At 41.4% G+C, this 17,367-nt stretch overlaps 1 protein-coding gene and 1 long non-coding RNA gene across 8 annotated transcripts in view; one reads left to right on the forward strand and one right to left on the reverse strand.

The window, feature by feature from the left end:
• The window catches only part of REEP3 (receptor accessory protein 3), a 53,162-nt gene extending 36,702 nt beyond the window's left edge, over positions 1–16,460 (reverse strand). The window contains exons 1-2 of one of the 4 annotated variants that reach the window (XM_064429974.1): positions 12,638–12,752; positions 10,061–10,292 (exon numbers count right to left, since the gene is read on the reverse strand). In XM_064429974.1, coding sequence (XP_064286044.1) covers positions 10,061–10,077 — 17 coding nt within the window. In that variant the 5' untranslated portion in view covers positions 10,078–10,292; positions 12,638–12,752. Of the gene's footprint in view, positions 1–10,060; positions 10,293–12,637; positions 12,753–16,392 lie in introns of those variants that run through there. The other 3 variants (XM_064429975.1, XM_064429971.1, XM_064429977.1) reach the window with 3 other exon arrangements.
• Positions 41–16,966, forward strand: LOC135306322 (uncharacterized). Of its 4 annotated transcripts, none has more exons than XR_010367113.1 (4): positions 41–184; positions 2,678–2,820; positions 14,186–14,311; positions 15,036–16,145. It is a non-coding gene; the product is annotated as an uncharacterized LOC135306322 (long non-coding RNA). The 4 variants fall into 4 exon arrangements; XR_010367114.1 differs by having other exon boundaries at positions 15,606–16,145; XR_010367111.1 differs by lacking the exons at positions 41–184; positions 2,678–2,820 and adding an exon at positions 8,902–12,840 and having other exon boundaries at positions 15,036–16,966.
• The last annotated feature ends 401 nt before the right edge of the window (positions 16,967–17,367 follow it).

Here is a 17,367-nt window from a genome sequence, read left to right on the forward strand (position 1 = left end):
TGCGCGCTGGGGCGGCGCGCGGCGGGCGGGAGCGGAGCGGGGGCTGTGAGGGGAGCGGGGCCGGCGGAAGGTGCCTGTCTGCTCCTGCCTCTTCATCCCGGAGCTGCCCGAGCAGCAGTGGCGTCCATCCTAGCCCCCCACAGCCTTGAAGAGAGAGGAACAGATAGAAGTCGTTAAGATTGCAGTAAGGCACCTTTCTCCCCTTCTCACCGCCTGTTTGAAACACAGTGACCAACTCTAGCAATGAGAGGGGTGGGATGCTCACCGCTCGCCTAGCTCTTTGCCCGTGCGCTCGCAGTGCTGCGGGCTGTTTGCTGAGCCAAGACATCCGTGTGGCGTTGTGCGGTCACCTCAGGCTGGCCCGGAGCAGCTCGGGGGCTGGAGGGGCTGGCGAGGCTGCTGTGCCCCGGGCACACCGCCGAGCCCTGCCTGCTGAGCGGGGTGCACCCCCCGAAGCGCTGCGGGAAGGCGCTCTGTGCTGGGTGACTCAAAGACCCAAAGACTCTTTAAGGTCACGTCCTTAGGTGGGCCACACAGATTGCTACTTGCAGTTAATCCAAAACTGCACATGACCAGGAATAGACACGTGAAGGATTAGTGCTTGTCTGCCTTGTTACTTTTATTTCTTCCCTTACACATCTTTTTTACGAGCTGCTGCCCAAGGCCCTACAGCCAGGAGCACCATCCACAGTGTAATGCAGTCCAGGTTCTCCTGGCAGGCTGAGACATGCAGGAGAAGCTGATTGCTCCCTGATACCTTAGATAATCCATTGCAATCCATTTCTGCATATTAGTTTTACACTTCAGAACTGTTTGCACACATAAAAGGACAATATTTCCCTGAAACTGACTGCTTTATCTTCTCTCAGAAGACTAGGTTGTATGAAGTTCTGCCCAGGCCATCACTGAAAACATTCCATTTTACTATTTTGATTTCAAGAAGTGTTACAGAGCAATGTTCAAAGTGATAGATGTAGATTCTTCTGAACATTCAACTCAGAGCTAAGGTAGGAAAAGAGCAGATGACAGTTTCAGCACCATTCCTGCTGCCTCTCATAGCAAATGACATGCCAAAGTCAGTGTCACAATCTCTGGAAGAAATCAGTTCTTTAACATACCTTTAAGTGCAGATACTACAGTTTCCCTGCCTGCCATACAGAAAAAAGAAAGAGCTTTATCTGTGCAAGTTACTGTCTTATTCAGATGAGAGCTGCCAGGTAAATGCAGAATGGTTTCTGTTCCACAGGCAAGCACCAGAATTCCTCACCCTCTCCCCACCACTAAAACCCAGCCATGAGCATCTTCGCTCCTCTGCAGCCTTCAAACACACCACACACAGCCAAAAGGAGGGAAAGAAAGAGGGTGAATAAATAATTGTGGGACCTTTCAACGAAGACAGTGTTTGAAAACAGTTGTTATAGTTGTATACTGTGAAATTTGAAGCCTGAAATGAGAAAGCAGACAACGTAAAAAGAAATTATTTTTAATCATGCAAAAGTTCTTGCAAACAATGATACTGCCCATCTTGGGTGTCTCCTCACACTGACCTTTGTAGGGGGTTACTGATGCAGGGAGAGGTAGAGAGGAATTTGTTTGTGAACAATTTAAAATGCACCACTCATCAATCTTATTTTTGAAACGCCTAACCTGAAAGCATTCTTCCTTTCATTCAACAAAAGGAGAAATCCTAACCACTGCTTCTGTGCTCTCTGAATAACAAACCTCTCCAGTGGCAGACTGGGCAGAGGAAATTCACCGAGCAGAGCACTTGTAATATAAATTACCTGGCAGAGATTACATTTGAGGCTCCAGTTCTGTAAACTCCTGCTGCCTGCCTGACGCTCCACTGAAGTTTGTAGCATTCCAGTCCATTTAGAGCAAACTGAAAGATGAGAGCTCCAGTTCACAGCATGTGAAATTAAGTATACAACACATTTCTTTACTGCAAGCAATTATGTTTGGTACTAGCTCAGAGAACCATTCCAGGAAAAGACTTATACTCTTTTTTACTGTCTGAGATTGTATATACAATAATTCCATAGCTGCATAATTTATTTTATATGGAATATGTTTACACAAAATAAAAAGTGGTTTTCCTCTAAGAGACATTTATTTTTCTTGCGTTTGTTACCATGGTGATACTGTCTCTGTTGGAAAGCTAAATTTACATTTAAAGAGACATTTTTTTAAAAGGGTAAAGGCAGATGGCTCCTGAGAGTAATTTATCTTGCTCAGAAAATCACAATTTATTTCACAGAACGTTTCTAGACTTAATTCAGTGCAACAAACTGGGTGGTGGTTGCTGGGCCCTCAGCAGACAGGCACAGGGATGCCCCATGGACTTCCCTGTATTCCAGTTCCCACATAATGCTAATCCCTGCTCCTGCATGGCAGGGACACAGGGAGCAGCACAGCAATTAAATCCATGCCATGTACTTAGTCAAACTTGCCATGTCTTACTCATATGTCTGTCTATTTCTGTGTAAGGAGGAGACTCACAGGTATCTCATTATGGGATATTTTTAACACCCCTTCCAAAAGCCACTTAATAGAGTTAAAAGTTGCTTTAAATAGTTTTAACAGTGCTTGGAAAATCATTTGTAAAAGCCACCTAACTTCTTTGATAATACAATGTATGTATACAAACACCAATGTTGAGCTTTCACCTCTTTTACAGGTAAACAAACATTTTAATTACATTGCAGCTGGGCAATCAGTGAGTGAACAACACCCAGGAAGACACAGGCTAGTCTGTGACAGAGGGATTCAGTTCCCTGCATTACAAGGATGTGCTCCCAAAGACAGCACCACTTGCATCACGTAAGTTAAAAATACACATAGGTTGATCACAGGTTTTTCATAGATTCACTGTTTTATATTTATCTATCCTAAATGAGTGTCAAATCTAGAATAATTTGACAAAAATAGACATTTCTTTCAGTCCTGAACCATATCACATATGTTTGTAATTTTGGGATCAGAACACAGAACAGATTATGCCAGTTCATCTGTTAAAACAGCAATACAGAATGATAAAGATGACTATTTCTCACACTAAGCTGATGTTATTACCATAACTGATTATTAATTAATATGGTTGAAATGTATAGTTTATGCTACCTTCAAGTATTTAACTCTTCATCTCCCTTTCCTATGCTATGCATGAATCAACAGCAAAGGTAGGCTCTGATCTCTAGATAAAAAGCCCTTCTGCCCTAATGAGGTTTAATTTGAAAGTGAGTGTTGGGCAATGCTGTGGATGTTTCAGGAAATCAAAGCAGCTGAAGCTTTTGCTCAGAATTCTGGACATGGCACCTCTTGCTCACAGGTATTTCAGCCTCCCAGCACAGCATCTTGCTGAGGAGCATGGCAGAGCCAGTTGGTGTCTAATATTGGTGTCTTAAATTCTTTTATTCCAGCATGCAGACAGAATGCTAACAGGCCATATGTTTATTTCTTTCAGAAATGTTTGTGTGAAATGTATTAACATTCCAAATTAGGAATGTAGACCACCCAACTTAATGAAAAAACAGTTTCAAATGGATGTTTCTACCTATTTTTTTTTCTTTTGGTAGGTTTAACCACTATTGTTGTCAATTTTATTACATTCTGACATTCCCTTTAAAACTCTTGCTTCAATATGAATAAGTAGAAGCCTTAGGTTTTGAATAATTTCTTTCCCTCATGTTCACAGATATACCTGCAAGTGCAAAACCTGAAAATGCACAAACTGCAACATGATGTAAAATTCATAGTTTAAGGTGTTTCTTGATGGCAGTTTTCTGACTTTCAGGGCCCTGACAATTCCAGTGAGTACTGAATTTTAAGCAAAATAGAATTTGGAATTAAAAAGTCATCTAGCTGGAGTTGTGGGATGACTGCCCTGTTGTAGTAGAGGGGAATCCTTGCAAGCAGAGGAGTTAGAAAATGCAGCAGGCCCAGAGACTTTTTTTCCAAGACTGTGAAAGAATGACATCTAGCACTGTTAATTCTGGGAGCTGTAGGTCAGGAAAAACAGATAAGGCTGAGACAGAACTGAAAGCAATTCAGAACAGCCCTATCAATACAAAGCCAAAGTGTTTTCATCACTGCAGCAGTCAGTTCAGACAGAATCCAATTAATCCTCTAAGTACAAATATTAAAAGGGTACTCTAGTTACTATTTTAAAGAAAATTCACCATGCTGTGAAAAAGTTTATCATGCAACTGCTGATTGGTTTTATCAGTTTTTAATGGGTTGCAATGGGTTAAGTGCCTCCAGTTCTTTCTTACCAAAAACATAAAAGCAATCCATTATGATTTTTTTTCTGAAGGGAAATGTGATCTAAAACGGAAGGGGAAAGTTCAGAACAGCTCCATCTGAGACTTTCTCCTGGCAGCAGTCGTATGTCCATCCTACCTTATTGCTTCCATTTGGAGTTGAAAGCATATAAAATGTGGCCCCCACAAGGGCAAGCTGAGGTGACAGAGGAGCTCATTTCCAGCCCAAGAGGCTCTCACAAAGCCACTCTGCTGTACCTGTCACTTCCCTGCCTCTGTGTTGATAAACTATTGACAGAAATGTCTGACATGTCTTGCACGTGGGCCTTCAAACATTGCCCTGTAGGTAAGTGTAACCACACCAGTACATCCCACTAGGGCTGCCCAGTGGAAAGATTTGTAGAGTTATTTCTCCCATGTTCCCAAGCAGAGTGACATTAAAGCTGTACCTGAATGTTTCAGTAAATACACACCTCCCTCATGAGAGCAGACCCATTTTAAATGATGAGCTGCACATAACCTGGCATCTGATGATCCAGTCTTTGGGATTTGAAATCTGGATAGAGAGACAGACACCAAAGCCACATCATTCCTTCCTGTCTGGGTAGTATCACCTCAGCTCTACTCCACCACTACTTGTGATGCATCACATTTAATAATTATAGCAATCTGTTGGAGATTGTTTCTAAATACACCTTCTGCTTTTGATGTTTCTGATCCCTGTGGAAGGCTTATGTTATTTTCTAGTCTGCTGACTAAGCTCATGTGCACACCAGCTGCATTTTATCAGGGAACAATGATTGCCTTTTGAACTGGCTGACAGATTTTACTTAAAATGAAGAGGAGATATACCTTCTTTGGCAACAGAAGATATAGAATGTTGTTAGAAGGTTGTTCAGCACAATATCTATTTGCAGAATGTCATAGTCTCCAGCTAAATAGTGCCTGTTCAACATTGCCACCAGCCCAAAAGAGGTGGAAAAAACTTATTTTAGAAACAGAAAGGACCCCAAGTTTTTCTGCTGCATAAGGAAACAAGGATCACCCAATGTCATTTGGAAAGATGTCTTGTCCTACCTGTTCCTGAAGCTTTCATCAACAATTACCCACCTTTTCTTAACTATGTTTGCTAGTCCTTCATTATCCTGCTGGGAAGCTTTTCCTTGTATCAGAGTCAAGCTGAGTCAAGGAGTATTCAGCAGTTTTTATACTGCCTCCCCCAAGTATGGAAGGAAAAATGTTAATTTCCTTTGCAGAAACTTAAAAAACTAAACCAAATACTTATCTATCAAATCTTCCTTTGAATAAAGAATTCCTTATGGGATATTTTCTAGTCCTTTTTATTCCTTTCTAACCCAACATTCTTGAAATGCAAAGCCCAAATCCATACACAGAGCTTGAGAGGAGAATAATCAGCACCAAGAGCTGAAAGACTGCCTCATACATTATCCAGCAACTCAAAAGGCTGCCAGCAAAGGACACTGGGCTATCAGGTTTCCCTTTTCTTCTTTCCCACACTCTCGGGGCAGCACAGCATGAGTAGCTGGGACAGATACTCAGGGGAACCTCTGCGGTGAGGCAGGATGGCAATTCCCATGTACAACCCTTTGTAAGCCTTTAGCCAGCTGACCCCACTTGCTTTCTCACTCCAGGACAGGTCTAGTCAAAACTGCTGACCAACAAATGCATTTAAGGAAGCTGTTATATTCAACAACATCCTGATTTGTTTTTCCCTTGGAGCTATGCTTTCTGTCTTCTCATTACTTAGGTTCTTTCCCCCCCCCCCAAGAAGTGTCATCTCTCTGCCTTCTCCCCTGAACTGGGGAAAACGTCTCTCTAGATTTTAAAGCTGGAAGGGAATATCAAATCATTTCATCCAACTTAAACCCAAGACACATCATTAATTCATGTGTTGTGTCAGATAACCTTTGTTTCCTAGAAGCAGTGCTGCTGACAAAGGATATTGATTTGAAGGCATCAGAGCATCAACCTTTTTTTTTTAATTTTCACCAGTAAATTTTTTTCTCCCGAGAAAACTCGGCCCACGCTTTTAAACTTTGAATTTGCCTTTAGTCTACAGTTTAGCTTCCTGCTATGCTTTAAGTGGTAGAGATGTCTTTCTCACTCATTAGGTCTCCACAAAGATTAATGCATGCATAAGTCACACTTCAATCTCTTGATAAATTAAACTGCAAGTGTCTTTGAATGGTTTTTTTTAGTCCCTAAATGCTTTATGGTAGATTTCTACTCTAACCCCAAAATTTGTCCAGCATTTTTTCATATGCTGAACTTTGTAAACACATTTCTGTTAACTTTACAAACTTTCTGTTAGAGTGGCATAAGATAATAAATCTGCCACCCTCTTTTTTCTTTTGTTCTCATTAAACAGAGAAATCAGAATGTTCAGAATATGAGAATCAGGTGCTCATATTCACTTGTTTGTCCTGTGATCCAGGTACCTGCCTTGCATGCTGCTTCTCAAACTCCTGGCTGCCAGTCTGAATGTTTTGTTTTCTGTTCTTGGAGGGCTCACCTCACACAGGAAAAATTGTTTTCCTGTCAGAGCCCAGGCTATTAAACACTTCCACTGAGATGCTGCTCTCCCTGGCTGGAAGTTAAGAGAGTTAGCACAAGGCTTCCCAAGATTCTTTAAAGAAAGGGGAAGTGGGATGGACCCAAAGGCATGGCTGGATAGGAGCACCCATGTCTCTTCACTCCTTCAAGCACAACAAGGACAACTCCTGCTGCGCCTCCTGACTGCCTTCCCTTCCTCCCCACCTCTGGAAAAGCCTCCCAGGCTTGTCCTGAGGTGCAAAATCAAAGCATGTTTCTATAATATATATCACAATCATACAGAGTGTGCAGTACATCAACAGCAAAACAGGATCAACAGCCCTTATATGGTATCTAACTTCCAATTTGCAAAGCTTCTACAGGCAGCTTTCATTTCCACCCTGCAAGAAACTAGTACTTGCTTCTTGCTATACAGAGTGACTCAAGTCAGCACTGAAGAAAATAAAGATTACATAGGAAAAAAAGGTGGCACTTCTGTTTGCTTTCTTGTTCAACATTGCCAAAACCAGCAGATATACACAGCAAAATGTCTCTCTTAGTCCACAGGCCCCTACACAGCAACCATTTGTTTCTGCCTCAAAAAGATTTTTCCCATCTTCTGTGGCAAGGAAATCACCCTTGAGTTTTCTCCTCTGTTACTTGAGTAGAACATTGCCAGCTAACAGAATACATTTCTGTGTAGTCTGGTATCCTTAGAATATGAGTGCAAGCTGTTTAATACATTAGCAGTAATTGTCAAAGGCTTGAAACCTCTCTGGGGAGCAGCAAGAGGTTTGCACACAAATTTTGTGCTCTGCCAGAAACCCCTCTCAGTGTGTATTACTACCCACTCAGAAGGCAGCCTGAAGAAGTGTCTCTGATACTCAAAACTGTGCCACCTTTGCTTTCCAACTAGCCTTTTAGTTCTGAGGAAAGTTGACTCGGAGAAAAGGAGCACAGACAGTCTTTCAGCCTGTCTAGACATTCTGGATGCTGAATGTTTAATAGCCTGGTGTAGCATAGTTGGACTATAGCAGTAGAAAGTGATGAAGGCAGGAAAAACAATAGGCAGAACTTCTGGTTTAACAGGGATAAATGCACTGTGTCTGTAGCTGCTCTGAGCTGGTAGCCTCCAGGAGGGTAGGAAAAAATCATCCTCTTTATGTCAAACACACTCTGTCTAGACAAATCAGAGCTTTACCTTTTTTGCATACCTCTTGTGTCCCAGAATTTGCTAGAATTAACTGTTACACATCAAAATTTACACAAAAGGCATTCTCCAGCAACTCAAAAATGAGAATCAGTAGCTGGTTTATTTTGGCTTCCTTTCACATAATATTAATGTACAGACACAGTTCTTCCACATACTCTTTTTTCATCCTCTCACACATTTTGGAAAGTAATCTAGCAAGATACATGAAACCTGAATTTAAAAACTCCTGACAAAACTAAAGTGCAACCTAAAATTCAGGAACTTCAGCAGCTGATCTCTGGAGTACTTAGGACCATGAATTACACAAATTATGGATGCTGCTCAGTTAAATGAACAGCAATTGTTGATTGCTGAATTAAAAAACAAAGTCACCTTTATGATTTTGAGTGGCTTTAATGTTTATGATTGACCCACTGGGTTCATAAGCATAAAACAAGTACTCAGGTTTCACCATCCTTAGTATGGAACAAGTCTTGTAGCTTATGCAAATGCTGGAAGGAAGACAAGAATACCTTCCCTCACTTTATTTCCCTGCAGATGAGCTGCATCACAACTGTGAGCACCACTAAATGTCTCTTGTATCAATTACTTCTTGTATCAATTGGTTCAGCAGTTATCAAACATGTGCTTCCAGACCCCTTTTTTGTCTAAAGTTAACTTAAGCAACATGAAGCACAAGTGTTAAATTGCTGGGTTATAACTTAGAGGGCTCAAAGCAGTTTGTGATGTAAGAAAATTGGAGTCAACACAAGGCTCTGAGGTGGTGCTTATTGCAACCATTTCCTTGAACTTCCATTTCATCTTTCCATTGACATTAATTGCAAACAAGAAAGACAGTGGATTTGCATTACGTTTGGGCATAGGAGAGTCACAAATTACAGATTTAATAAGAGTCATTTAAGGCCTCCTACTGGAAAGGGAGCATCTCTCCCCAGCCCAGCCACGCAGGCTGGCTCACCACCTGCCTTGGACCTTGACCTTTCTGAATCACATCAGTGCTGTGTGCAGTCAAGTCTGCTTCAGGTAAATAACCACTGGGATTACAGAGCCATCAGACATGGCCTGATGGCCTTTTCTGAAGTCCATGTTAATGCAGTGCTTTCAAACACAGGCCAGACCATGCTGGGGAATATTCTGCATAATGTATTCTCATTAGGATTACAATTGCAACCTGATGTTTTGTAATTGGGGTCACCTTTTTAAGATATGGTCAAATAATGAATATTTACAGGTAGCTGCTGATGCAATTTAGTAATGCCAAAACAAAGTTCTGTGAACATAATTTTGATTAAAAGTGAAAAGATGAAAGGCAGGGGGATAATAGAGCACCAAGAAAAGATATATCTTCAGTTACTTTGATTTCACCTTTAATTTTGCCTCACTTAAGCCACTTCTAATAGTTAAGATAAGAAGTATTTTGGTCTCATACTCTGAAAGTAGGATCAGTATCTAAACACAGAAAGGGTGGCACAGTACTCCTGCTGGGACCCAGCAGGTTCTTGGTTTAGGACTCCACAGCAAGAGCAAGCCCATCTTCAGAGCACTCACTGAAAGGAGACAGGTCTTCTGCAGGCCTGTACACTGTGTTCATAGTGCATGGAACCACCTGCACATACCTTACTAAAATTTCTTCAGCAAGTCTTATATTATGAACATTTTTTAATATTAAAAATCTGCACATGCCAAAGTAGATTGTTCCTTTGGATTCCTGCATATCATCCTACAAAATATATGGGACAGAACCAGATAAGTTCCTGTATAGATAAAAAAATCAAAAATACTAATTTCTCTGAGTAGAAGCTTCAGGTTCAAAAGTCATATGCAACAGGAAAATAATGATACAAAATGTGATTGAGCATCAGTTACCCAGGGAACAACAGCAATGCAGATACCTGCAACTACTGAGGACTAAGCACATCTTTCTCCACTAATTCTTTCCAAAACTGTTTTTCCTAATTCAGTCATGTTTACTGTCAATGGTGCTTCAGCTACAGAGTACACACTTTTCTAAGTTTTACCTGCAATTGGGACTTACCTCAGTGAGAAAAACATCTCCCTGGTTTGTACACTGGAGTGCTGGTGCTTGCTTTCAGAGAGGTTATTTACTGAAGACAAACATTTGCTGTTGGCTGAACTTCAGCCAGCTGGGCAAGAAGAACCAATTTCTGCTTCCACCTTTTCCAGTAGGCACCACAGGAGCAGCAGCAAGGATGCAAATGTAGGAAGCAGGTCCCAGCACTGCTGGGTTGGGAATCTGTGGAAAGTAACTTAGGGAGAAGGAGGATGGAGAATTTGATTCCTTTGCTGCCACAAAATCAGCAATGAATGTGTAATAGATACTTGGTATATCAGGGTGTTATTTATACAAATACCACCATTTATACAAATGGCTGCTGGAATCTTTTTTCAAAGACAAAATAGAGGAGCTACCTTTTCACAGTGGCGCCCAGGGAAAGGGCAAGAGGCATTGAGCACAGGCTGAAATACAGGAAATTCCATTTGAACTTAAGAAAATACTTTTTCCACTATGATAGATTGCACAGAGTCTGCAGCCTTGAAGAAATACTTAAAGCTTGGCTGGACATGGCCCTGAGGAGGCTGCTGTAGGTAGCCCTGCTCTGAGCAGGGAGGGGCCAGACTAGACAATGTCCAGAGGTTCCTTCCAGCCTCAGCTAGTTCATGACTCCAAGACAACCTTCTCATTCAATTAAATGACTCAGCAACAGCCAAACACAATCTACTGCTCTTAAATCCAAGAAGACATGCAAGTCCCTTCTCATCTCTATGCTCATGGAGGTTTGTGCCTTTTCAGATTGTCATTATAAGATGTAATGTTTCATTACAGTTCTGGCAGTAAGGGCAGACTTAAATCAATTCCCTTTATAGGGTCAATTTTGAATGTCGCCTGAACAAGTGTCACAGACAGACCCTGGAACACTTCTAATGAGAACAGGAAATTAATCAAAGAAGTTACTGGCTGAGTAGAAAATATGTGATAGTTTTAATTGGGATAACTGTGCCAGGAAAAATACAAAAGTACCACTGCTTGATCATCACAGAATCAGTAACATAATTTGTTTACACTCTGTGCCAGACAACACTATGAAATATAAAGACCTAACCCTTACCAAAGAGATAAATATTGTTAAATAATAGCTATTACTGAATTGGAGAACACAGCTGACACTAATTTGTTATCCTTTCCTGGTACAGAAACTGAACAAGACAGGCAGCTGGAATACAGGAAAGAAACCTGTGTGCCAGTTGTAAGCCAATTGGCAGACAATTCGCTGGCAGGAAGAAAGAACTAGCATCACATAAAAATATTCATCAGACAAGTTCGTTAAAGCGTGCTTACCACGTGATAAGCACTGTTACTGTTTCATACAAAACTGGCACGCAATTATACTTGGTGAGATAAAGATATAGGGGAAATACTGCAATTGCATTAAGAAAATGCAGAGGAATTTGGATAGCAGAGTAGAGAATGAGGCAGAGAAAAGGTGTTACAGAAGGTTCAAAAACAAAAAGTAACTATTTTTTTTCCTAAGCCATTAAGAGCTTTTCTTTCTACCCCAGTTTCAGAAAGGCCCAACCATCTTCCTGTTAATATTTTTTCTTCCCCAGACAAGCATAAGGAACATTGTCACGTTCCCCATCTAGTACATTTTAATGATAGCTAAAACCAGCTGTTTCTTACCTCAGCTTTAGACCTTTCCTAAAGCCCAAAGCCTCCTGTTTGTCTTTTATTGTGCATATTGTAGAGCAGCATTATAAACCACTTCCTTACCATAACCATCACCTCCTTTAGTTATGTCAGGTTAAGCAATACCAACATCCAAGTAAATTCAGTGCAAAACTTGCTGTTAACAGGAGCCCTGCTTTTCAAGGGGGCACCACCCCAACACAAATCATAGAGAAGCTAGAGGTTCAGAAGGGAGGAAGCTTCCTGCACTGCAGCACCAGTACAGCTCTTAATAGTTGCCTTTTTTTTTTCGATGAATTATAAGTTTTAAGATAAACATTAAGAAATGTATGTACAGAATAGAAATAAGATTATAGAACTTCTGTTCCAAGTACTTCAATGCTGTATGTGTGGAGTGCCAGGAAGACCTTTAACAACTCAGGAGGCAGAAAACTCTAGCCAGATATAGTTGTACATTTCCTTTCTTTTATCTTTGCTACACAATATCCTAGTGATCTCCAGTGAGGATAAGAACTCAACCCACCTCCCAGTTAATTCAAAGAAGATCTGTAAGTTTATTTCAGTGTTTAATATATCCTGCTCTTTTTATCAGTAACAGTATCTACTCATAAAATGATCTACTTAAACACCTTTCATCCAGCACAGATATTCCTTTACAATATTCTGAGAAACTTTAGTACATCTTAAAACTGAGATAGAAGTCTGACATAGAAGCAATAACTCCCTTCACATGGCTGTTTGTGATTTCAGGGATTTTCTTTTTAGTGTTACCCATCTGGTAACCTTCAAAAGCCACTAATTGTAAAATCACAGAGATAGCAGCCAAGCACTTAACATTAGGCAAAAATACACACAAGATAATCCACAAAGCTGGTACTTGCCCGTGTGAAAGAAGCCTACACTCACCTATCTTTCCAGTTAATGCTGCTCCAGCAGCAGAAATCTTATTGACTGACCTTTATACAGCTTAGGTGTGCGTGGGGAAGAAGCACCATTGGAAGTAAAGGTTCATGGGAGGTGATTAATTAATTTTAAGGGTGATTGGTTTCAGGTTTTATGTGTGAGTGATTGACAGGAGAAAGGAGCATTGTAGCTGGGAGCAGCCTAAGGTAAGGTAGGAGGACTATCAGCAGTGCTGCTCAGGCTCTGAGTAAGCTTCATCTCTTCTGGTGTTTTGTTCTGTAGGTGGATCCCCTCAACTAAATAAGAATTTGTTCTCAGTTTTTGTTCTGTCTTCTGGGCATTACAGTTCATGTTGTGGGAGAGCTGTTACGGGCTGACCCATATGCCTAAAGCTCAGTCTGATTGCTGAGAAGTACCAAGCCTCAAGCTGGCATCTGCAGCAATATTAAAAGCAGGAAAGAAACTTGAGTGGAAATTTAACGTTGCTAGAATGGCCACAAAAATATTACACTGCTGCTGCTGTGCATCATCCTTGCTCTTAATGCTTGCACCTGGGTTGAGTGACCAGTAGAAATGGCATCTTCCATCTGTGCCTTGAAGAAACTGAGAGCATTTTCCTCCAAGCAAATTCAAAAAAGTTGTTTTAGATGGAGACATTATCTGATAAGGTCAAAGCAGGGCCATGCTGTTTCACCTTAGGAATTGTCCTTAAGTATTCAAGGAAAGGTGGAGATTGAGCACCTTGTTATCTCTATTCCCCCACCGTCTGCATTTTACCTCTACGGGGTGTAAACCCATCAGTAGGCGGAGGGAGTTTGGTACCAAGGCAGCGCCGGTGTAACGATGCTTTACCCTCAGGCTGCCTTTGAACCCCGCAGAAAACTGTGGCAGCGGCTGAAGGTGCTGCCATCCCCAGCAGGAGGGAGCCGGCCAAGCCCGGGGCAGGGTCAAGGGGTGAGCACAGCTCAGCAGCTCCAGGTCTCAGCAGAACCTGCCCCTGCAGCCTCATCGGGCTGAGCTGGCCAGATGTGCATTTCAAGCACATGTGGGGAGCCCGGGAGTTCTGTTTGCTGGCTCAGGTGTAAGGCAGTGGTTAAGGGTGGCAGGAAATGGGGGCCAGGGGTTGTATGGGGATAGGTTGATATCTGAAGATGTCTCCAAATTTCTGAGGAAGAGAATGTATCGAAAGCTATGTTTATTCAGAATGTTCAACCTTTTTTTGGTGCTATCTCATTAGCTGGAAGAGAAGGAAATGCTGGGATTGGAATATGTTGTATTCATCTGTTCTAGGCTATAAATTGACTGAAACATCACATGGAGGCTCAGTAGTGCTCCTTGCTGTTGTCAGCATTGATGGAGTGGCACCCTGTGAAAGACAATGTTTTCTTTTGCAGATATGGTTGGAGTGATTCACAAATGCAGTAAACTTAAATCTTCCTCCTGTGTGGGCTGTAGCAGCAGCCAGGACGGTACTAAAGTCCTGAGGATGATACCTGGACACAGTGGGGTGCTCTATTCACCTGCAGTATAAATATAGCAGTAAATTTGCAGGTTTTTTACAGCTGTGAAAGCCAAGACACAGGAGTGGTCAGTGGACAGACTCGGATGTAGAGTGCCTGTAGACGGCTGGAGATGCAACAGATCACCGTGCAGGATGGTAGTGGGAGAGCTGGGGAGGTAATGCCACAAACCACAGCTTTTATTCTCTTGCACTTTTGTACTTCCAGGTGTTCAATGCAGCCTTTGCATCTACATTAAACAGCTGTCTTTAAAGAATCATACTTTCCCACTGATTCTTTGTCCCATTCAGTGTTCAAGAATTGCCTCACCACTCAAATAATTGTGCTTTCAAGGAGGATGTGTTAAGAAAAGCCCATGGACTCTATGTAGAAGATAACACACTTGGAAATCAAAAGTTGGCTTTGTATCAGAAATAACTGATGCTTGATGAAAAATTTGTTTTCTTTTGGCTATGAATTTTAAACTTACAAAACTCTTAAACCAATCTGTTAAATGTAGATTCGTAATTTTCTGCTGCTGAACATTGGAAAACATTAAATGTGACTTTCCAAATTTCCAAGAAATTATTAATTCAGAGGAAAGTGATGGAAACTGGTGGTCCTAAGTAAGATAGACTACAAGTATATAGCACATATTTTAGAAAGAATTAGTTCAATATTAATTCTGCTTAAGAGTTGTGACACTGACAAGTCATTTTGTCTTTCTCTCTCAATTTTCCTTCCTGTAAAATGGAAATAATAATTTCTAAATATGGCATTTATCTGTATGGAGAAGGTACAATTGCTACTAGTACAGGCTGTGCTGCATTTCAATCTGGAAGTTAGAAAAAGCTCTCAGTAAATATCTTGACTTTGCACCTAACTAATGTTTATACTTTCAGGGAGTAAGAGACGAGTTTGTCCACAGTCAATTGCCCAAGAGAAGCTCTCCTTCCCCAGGGCTCAGCCTAGAGCTCTTTTGCTTTATTTTTTTTGTGGACTTCTACCAGCCTGAAGGTGTCAGCTCTATTTTGTTGTTGCCTATGGGCATCTGGCTCTGGGTGTTGCTCCTGAGCTCCAAGAGGATGATTCCTCTGGTCTTTTCAGAGTAATCTACAAGACGCTTCCTTATCCCGCATTTTTCAGAAGATACATCAATTCCTAACATCCCTAATCCTTTAAATCCTGTGAATTTTGGTGCTTTGACTTTTCAGTTCAAATATTCCTTAATATTAATCAAACAAACAAAGGGAGGTGTTGCTCTGGAAGGGGAGTTAATGTATTGGTTTGATGCTTGCAACGGCTTCTGAAAAAGGAAGAAATCCTACAGAGTGTTTAAAAAGTTAGGGTCTAAGCTATTTTCAGGCCTTGGACCACAGCATCATGACCTTGTTTTGTTGAAGACAGAGGTTCTGAGTTGATTTATACTTTATTTATCCTGAGCATTTAGTCCTCTCCCAATTTCCTCACAGAGAAACAAGGAGAGAAGGAAGCAGCAAAGAAGAAATGGATAAGTGAAGAGAGACCAAGAAAATAAGTTGCTGGAGGTGGAAAATGTCCAGCAACCTGTGGGTTTCATATGCTGATCCACCTGAACATTGTAATTTTGACCTTCCTAAAGCACCTCTGGGTTAAAAAACGTGCTCCAAGATGAATAAGTGAAAGATAGAAGAGCTGAGGTGTGGGTGGCTGGGGAGTGAAGCTGCCCTGTGATATGTCAAGGCTTTCCCTTGAGCTGTCTCCTCCTGGTCCAGCTCACTGGTGTTGTGGGAGTAGAGAAAAGTCCTGTCCATCCCACCTGGCATCTGGGAACTGACAGCTAACCATGGGAGTTCCCACCTAAAAACCAATGTTACTTGATCTTCCTGATATTTTCAGGTGATTAACAACTATAAAATGGTTCTGCAATGAACAATAGCCTTCAGCGAATTCTAATCTATACTAAAACATAATTCTAGTGTCAGTGCCTTGAAATGAATTTTTGGAACAAATTAAAAATATTTGATTCTTAATAGTTTGTTATTCTGTGATAAATTCACAAGTTCAGTCTATTAGAATCATGTAAATTGGCTTTTTGGAGTATATTTTATGTTTTATTGCACATTAATGTCATTTAATTGTAGAGTTCAATAACACCTCAAATTACTCTCTGATTAAACAAGAGGGAATGAATACAAGAACTTTGATATGATTAATATTTATTTAGTCAGTTTTGTTACTTCTCCTTATACCCTTTATGGATAACTGCCTAGTACTTACATAATTTTTGTTCTTTCTGCAAGACTGCAGTACACTTTTGTTGGTTGTAGCATTACCTTGGAATGTGAATGAAGATCTCATTTAGCTCAAATGCACTATGGTTGTGCTTCTGCAGCCTCTAAAGAGCACACCTCCATCCATTCCAGCCCAGGATGCCAGCCATCTATAGGTTCCAGAATAAATGTTATGTCTTGGAAATTATTCTAATCCTGTGAACAAACTTGTCATGGTGAATGATGAATTATTTCTCTTTTTTGTTTGTTTTCTGTTAATTAACTTCTCTTGTACCAGAAGTTATTTGTTCCACTAAAATATACAGGAATGCGAGAAGTTGGCAATCTTGATTTATGGCTTTCACCTCATAATCTATTTTTCAAAAATGCACTATTCAAATTTGCTTTTAGTGCTAGATGAGAGATCATTAACCTGCTCTCTTGAGGGCAAGCATACCAGTAAAGGCAGGCAGAAGTTCAGGAAAGCTACACCTCCAGATAACGTAAAGGAAAAACTCTTCAAATGCAAACATGGCATTAGCACAGCATGACTACGGCAGCCATGGAAAGAACAACAAACCGATAGCAGCTGCTGCAGAACGTGGCTGCATGGAAACTCGGGTGCTGCAGCCCCGGCTCTCAGCTGAGCCCCTGCGAGCCTCTGGGCTGGCTTCTGTTTGCTGGCATCCAGCAGAATTCAAGCGTCTTCTAGGGCTGAAGTCCTCTGTCTCTAAAAGCCCCTGAGGGATCAAACTGACATTACATTCCCGAGGAGTTCTGTAGTCTTTGCAGTAGGGAAATGAGGATGGATTGGATGGGTGTCCTTGGTGAAGTCCCCACCAAACTGACTTTAGGGGAGAAGGTGCTGCAGATGGCTCTCCCAAACCCTGCAGGGCTGGGACATCAGCATGCTGGTGCCTGGCTCTCGGGATACCTTTGCCAGCCTGGCCTCTCACAGAATCACAGAGTGGGTCAGGATGGA

The sequence above is a fragment of the Passer domesticus genome, chromosome 8 (genome assembly GCF_036417665.1).
Source record: "Passer domesticus isolate bPasDom1 chromosome 8, bPasDom1.hap1, whole genome shotgun sequence".
NCBI lineage: Eukaryota > Metazoa > Chordata > Aves > Passeriformes > Passeridae > Passer > Passer domesticus.